The sequence below is a fragment of the Stomoxys calcitrans genome, chromosome 1 (assembly GCF_963082655.1).
Source record: "Stomoxys calcitrans chromosome 1, idStoCalc2.1, whole genome shotgun sequence".
In the NCBI taxonomy this organism is placed as follows: Eukaryota; Metazoa; Arthropoda; class Insecta; order Diptera; family Muscidae; genus Stomoxys; species Stomoxys calcitrans.
The window spans coordinates 66,220,092-66,223,523 of record NC_081552.1 but is presented as its reverse complement, the minus strand read 5'-3'; the positions used below and the strand labels follow the sequence as shown (position 1 = coordinate 66,223,523).

General features: G+C 37.4%; 1 protein-coding gene across 1 annotated transcript; it reads left to right on the top strand.

Annotated features, from left to right (window-relative positions):
• Positions 1-2,229: 2,229 nt before the first annotated feature.
• Positions 2,230-3,107, top strand: LOC106095436 (uncharacterized). The gene is made up of 2 exons (XM_013262677.2): positions 2,230-2,495; positions 2,554-3,107. The coding sequence occupies exons 1-2, from the start codon at positions 2,311-2,313 to the stop codon at positions 3,071-3,073; spliced, it is 705 nt and encodes a 234-aa protein (XP_013118131.2). The 5' UTR covers positions 2,230-2,310; the 3' UTR covers positions 3,074-3,107.
• Positions 3,108-3,432: the final 325 nt, after the last annotated feature.

Sequence of the window (3,432 nt, the reverse complement as noted above, 5' to 3'; positions counted from 1 at the left end):
CAAATATTTTCTTATATCCTGTTTTGCCTAAGAAGAGATGCCCGGAAAAGAACTCGACAAATGCAATCCATGGTGGAGGGTTCGGCCCGGCCGAACTTAGCACGCTTTTACTTGTTCAAACTGTTTGAGCCAAGTTGTTGTGTTATGACTTCCAACGACTGTGTATGGTTGAAATTGATCTATAACCAGATATAGCTGTCATATAAACCGATCTGGGGTCTTGATGTCTTGAACCTATAGAGAGCGAAATTCTTAACCGATTTAGCTGAAAGTTTGCATAACGTGTTTTATTATGACTTCCAAGAACTGTGCTAAGTTTGGTTCAAATCGTCCCTAAAGGACGCAATTCTTATTCGAATTGGCTGAAATTTTACAATTATTTCCATTATGGTCTCCAATATTCAATTCTGTTCCGAATCACTCCACTTGATATATCTCCAATAGCGTAGCAATTTTTATACCCTCCACCATAGGATGGGGGTATACTAATTTTGTCATTATGTTTGTAACACCAAATATGCGTATGACACTTAATAAAGTATATATATTCTTGAACGTCATGTCATTTAAAGTCGATCTAGACATGTCCGTCCGTCTGTCCGCCCATCTGTAAGTCTATATGTGCTGTTGAGAGGTTGGGTAGGCTCCTCAGACACCAAGGTATACATTTTAATGTCAGATTTGTACTATACTTTTGAATATCTATACTTTTAAATGCCTATAATTTTAAGTACCATATAGCCCAAAGCGGTAAAAGTGTCCTTTTGGGTGGTGTTTTTGGGGGTGGGGAACCCCCTCGACACTTAAGGTGAAATTTTTATGACAAGTACGTACTCTACTCTTAAATACCTCCCATTTGATACACATATTGCCCAAAGCGCTAAAAGTGTTCTGTTCGGTGATGTTTTTGGGGGTGGGGGACCCCCGACACTAAGGGTGACATTTTTATGCCAAGTTCGTACTCCACTCTTAAATACCTTTCATTTGATAATTATGTTGTCCCAGTCCGTTAACATGTCCGTTCGGGTGTGTTTTGAGATGGGGCATCCCCTTAGTTAGTTGACCCAAAAATTTTATACCAATTTCGTGTTTTTGGGGTACCATGAGGTGGCATACAAAAATTTCGCTTGAATCGGTGCACATATCTCCGAGATCTGGCGTTTTTGAAAAAAAAAATCTTGAAAATCGGTTTAGCCGTTTTTAAGTCTATACGGAACAGACAAACAAACAATCAAAGTGCAACAAGTTATTTTTTATATAATGGACGAGCTGGGCTCAGCTAGATTTCTGCCAAATTTCAGTTGAAAAGGTATTCCAATATTCCTGTGGATTTTTCTGCTCTCAAATACCTCTTGTTTAAACTCCAATAAGCAAAAGTCCTGTTTAAGGGTGTGGTGGATCCCCTGAGACTTGGTCTCAAGAGTGGAAGTCAAATTCGTGTCTACTCCTAAGGACCATTCATTTAAGATCCATACTGTCATGGTCGGTAAATATGCCCAATTTAAAGGGGGTTTTTGGGGGTGGGGTGACCCACCAAACACTTACTCACAATTGGATATAAAATTCGCTTTCTACTCTCTAATACCTTTAATTTGATACCCCATCTCACGATTTGTATTTTTGTCTGATGGGCTGACATTTTGCATGCGATGTTTTGCTACGACATCCAACAACTCTGCCAAATGCGGTCAAAATCAGTCTATAACCTGATATGGCTCCCATGTAAACCGGGAAGCTTTAATTTTTGCTGGTTTGACAGAAGTTTGGTATGTAGAATAAAATTATGCCCTACAACTTATTTTTTTTTTTTTTTTTTTTTGTATAAATTTTTAGCAAAACCCATTGTGGTGGGTTCCCAAGATTCGGCCCGGCCGAACTTAGCACGCTTTTACTTGTTTCTATTGGGCTTTACAATGTCAATATGTATAGGATACTTGGCAGCCCCTTTTGTTTTGCCTTCAGTACAAAAACTATTCCTACTTACTAGACATCTACATAATGTTTTCGACAGATAAATGGTAGGGTATCCAAAGTTCGGCGAAACTATTATGTTTTATTTGTTACTTGATCATATTCACAATTTATGTACACATAACTGCTATCAATTCCTCAGAGCATTAAAAAAAATAAATGTTTAACCCCTAGGCCAGGCATTAAAAATCCCCATTTATCAGCAGTGGCTGCAAATAAATTTGAGATTAAAACAGACAATTTGTTTTTATAAACATACGATTTTAGTTTTGAATTGTAAGGCATTTCGTATTGAATCGATTTTGTTGCAAAGATTGTGGAAATAAATTTTCGGAAAAGATGAGCCCTCAATTGCGATGTTGGTCCCACATTTGTGTAATTCTTATGATTTTCGGCGGCATTGCCAAAGCGGAAAGCAATGTTAAGGATGACATGATTAAGTGGAAAGAGCATGAAATAGACGTTTTTGTTTTGAAAGAAATAGTGGAAGATTTGCAACATGATTTGGAAGATTTGCTAAAATCGTAAGTGCTTCATTGGAAAAAAGAGCTGAAATTTTCATTACCTATGTTCTACTTCTAGTTCAAAGGCCCAAAGTCGCATGCTGGAGAACATCCGTTCCGAAAAGCAAAGCGATTTATGTGAGAATGTTGAAAATGCCTATAATAAAACACAAAGAAAATACAATTACGTTCAAGAGCGAATTGTAGTGAAAATTGATGAAATTCAAGCAGAACAAATGGAAAATCTTAAAAAAATTAAAGATGGGAAAAGTAATTGCCAATCAAGTCCCAGTACTGCTGCCGTTTTGCCCCCAACGATGTTCGGTGAAATCTCCGGACAAATTGAGTTGTTGGAAACACAATTGCAAGATCAAGAGACGCATCAAAAGGCACAGCACACCAAAAATGAGGAACAATTGAAAATTCTACGTGATATCAATACCAAACTCACAGCCCACCAAGAGAAATTCGAAAAGTTGGAGAAAGAACTTACCGAGCTATTGAAACCACAACCTAAACAGGGTTATGACGTTGTCCCAGAGCCGCTGCCTATGAGTCTTGTAGTGGGAATGGCGAAAAAAAATGCTGATGTTAAATAAATATTTTATTAAATGTATTGTAAATAACCACAAAGAGTGTTTCTTCATTGGCATTTATTGAGTATGTTTACCCTATAACACTATTTGGGTAAGCTTAAAAGAAAAAGGAGAGAAGCATTAATATAACAAGTAAAAAGGCGTTAAGATCGGCCGGGCCGAACTTTGGTTACCCACCACCTCGGGTATATATGTAAACCACCTATCGTCAAAACTTGGTAAAAATAAACATACCTTATGCTCCATAGCAGCTATATCGAAATATATTTCGATTTGAACCAAATACTAATAAGTAGAAGTCATTGTTCAATTGTGTATAATAAATTTCGGCGAAATCGGACAGCAAATGCGCCTTTTATGGC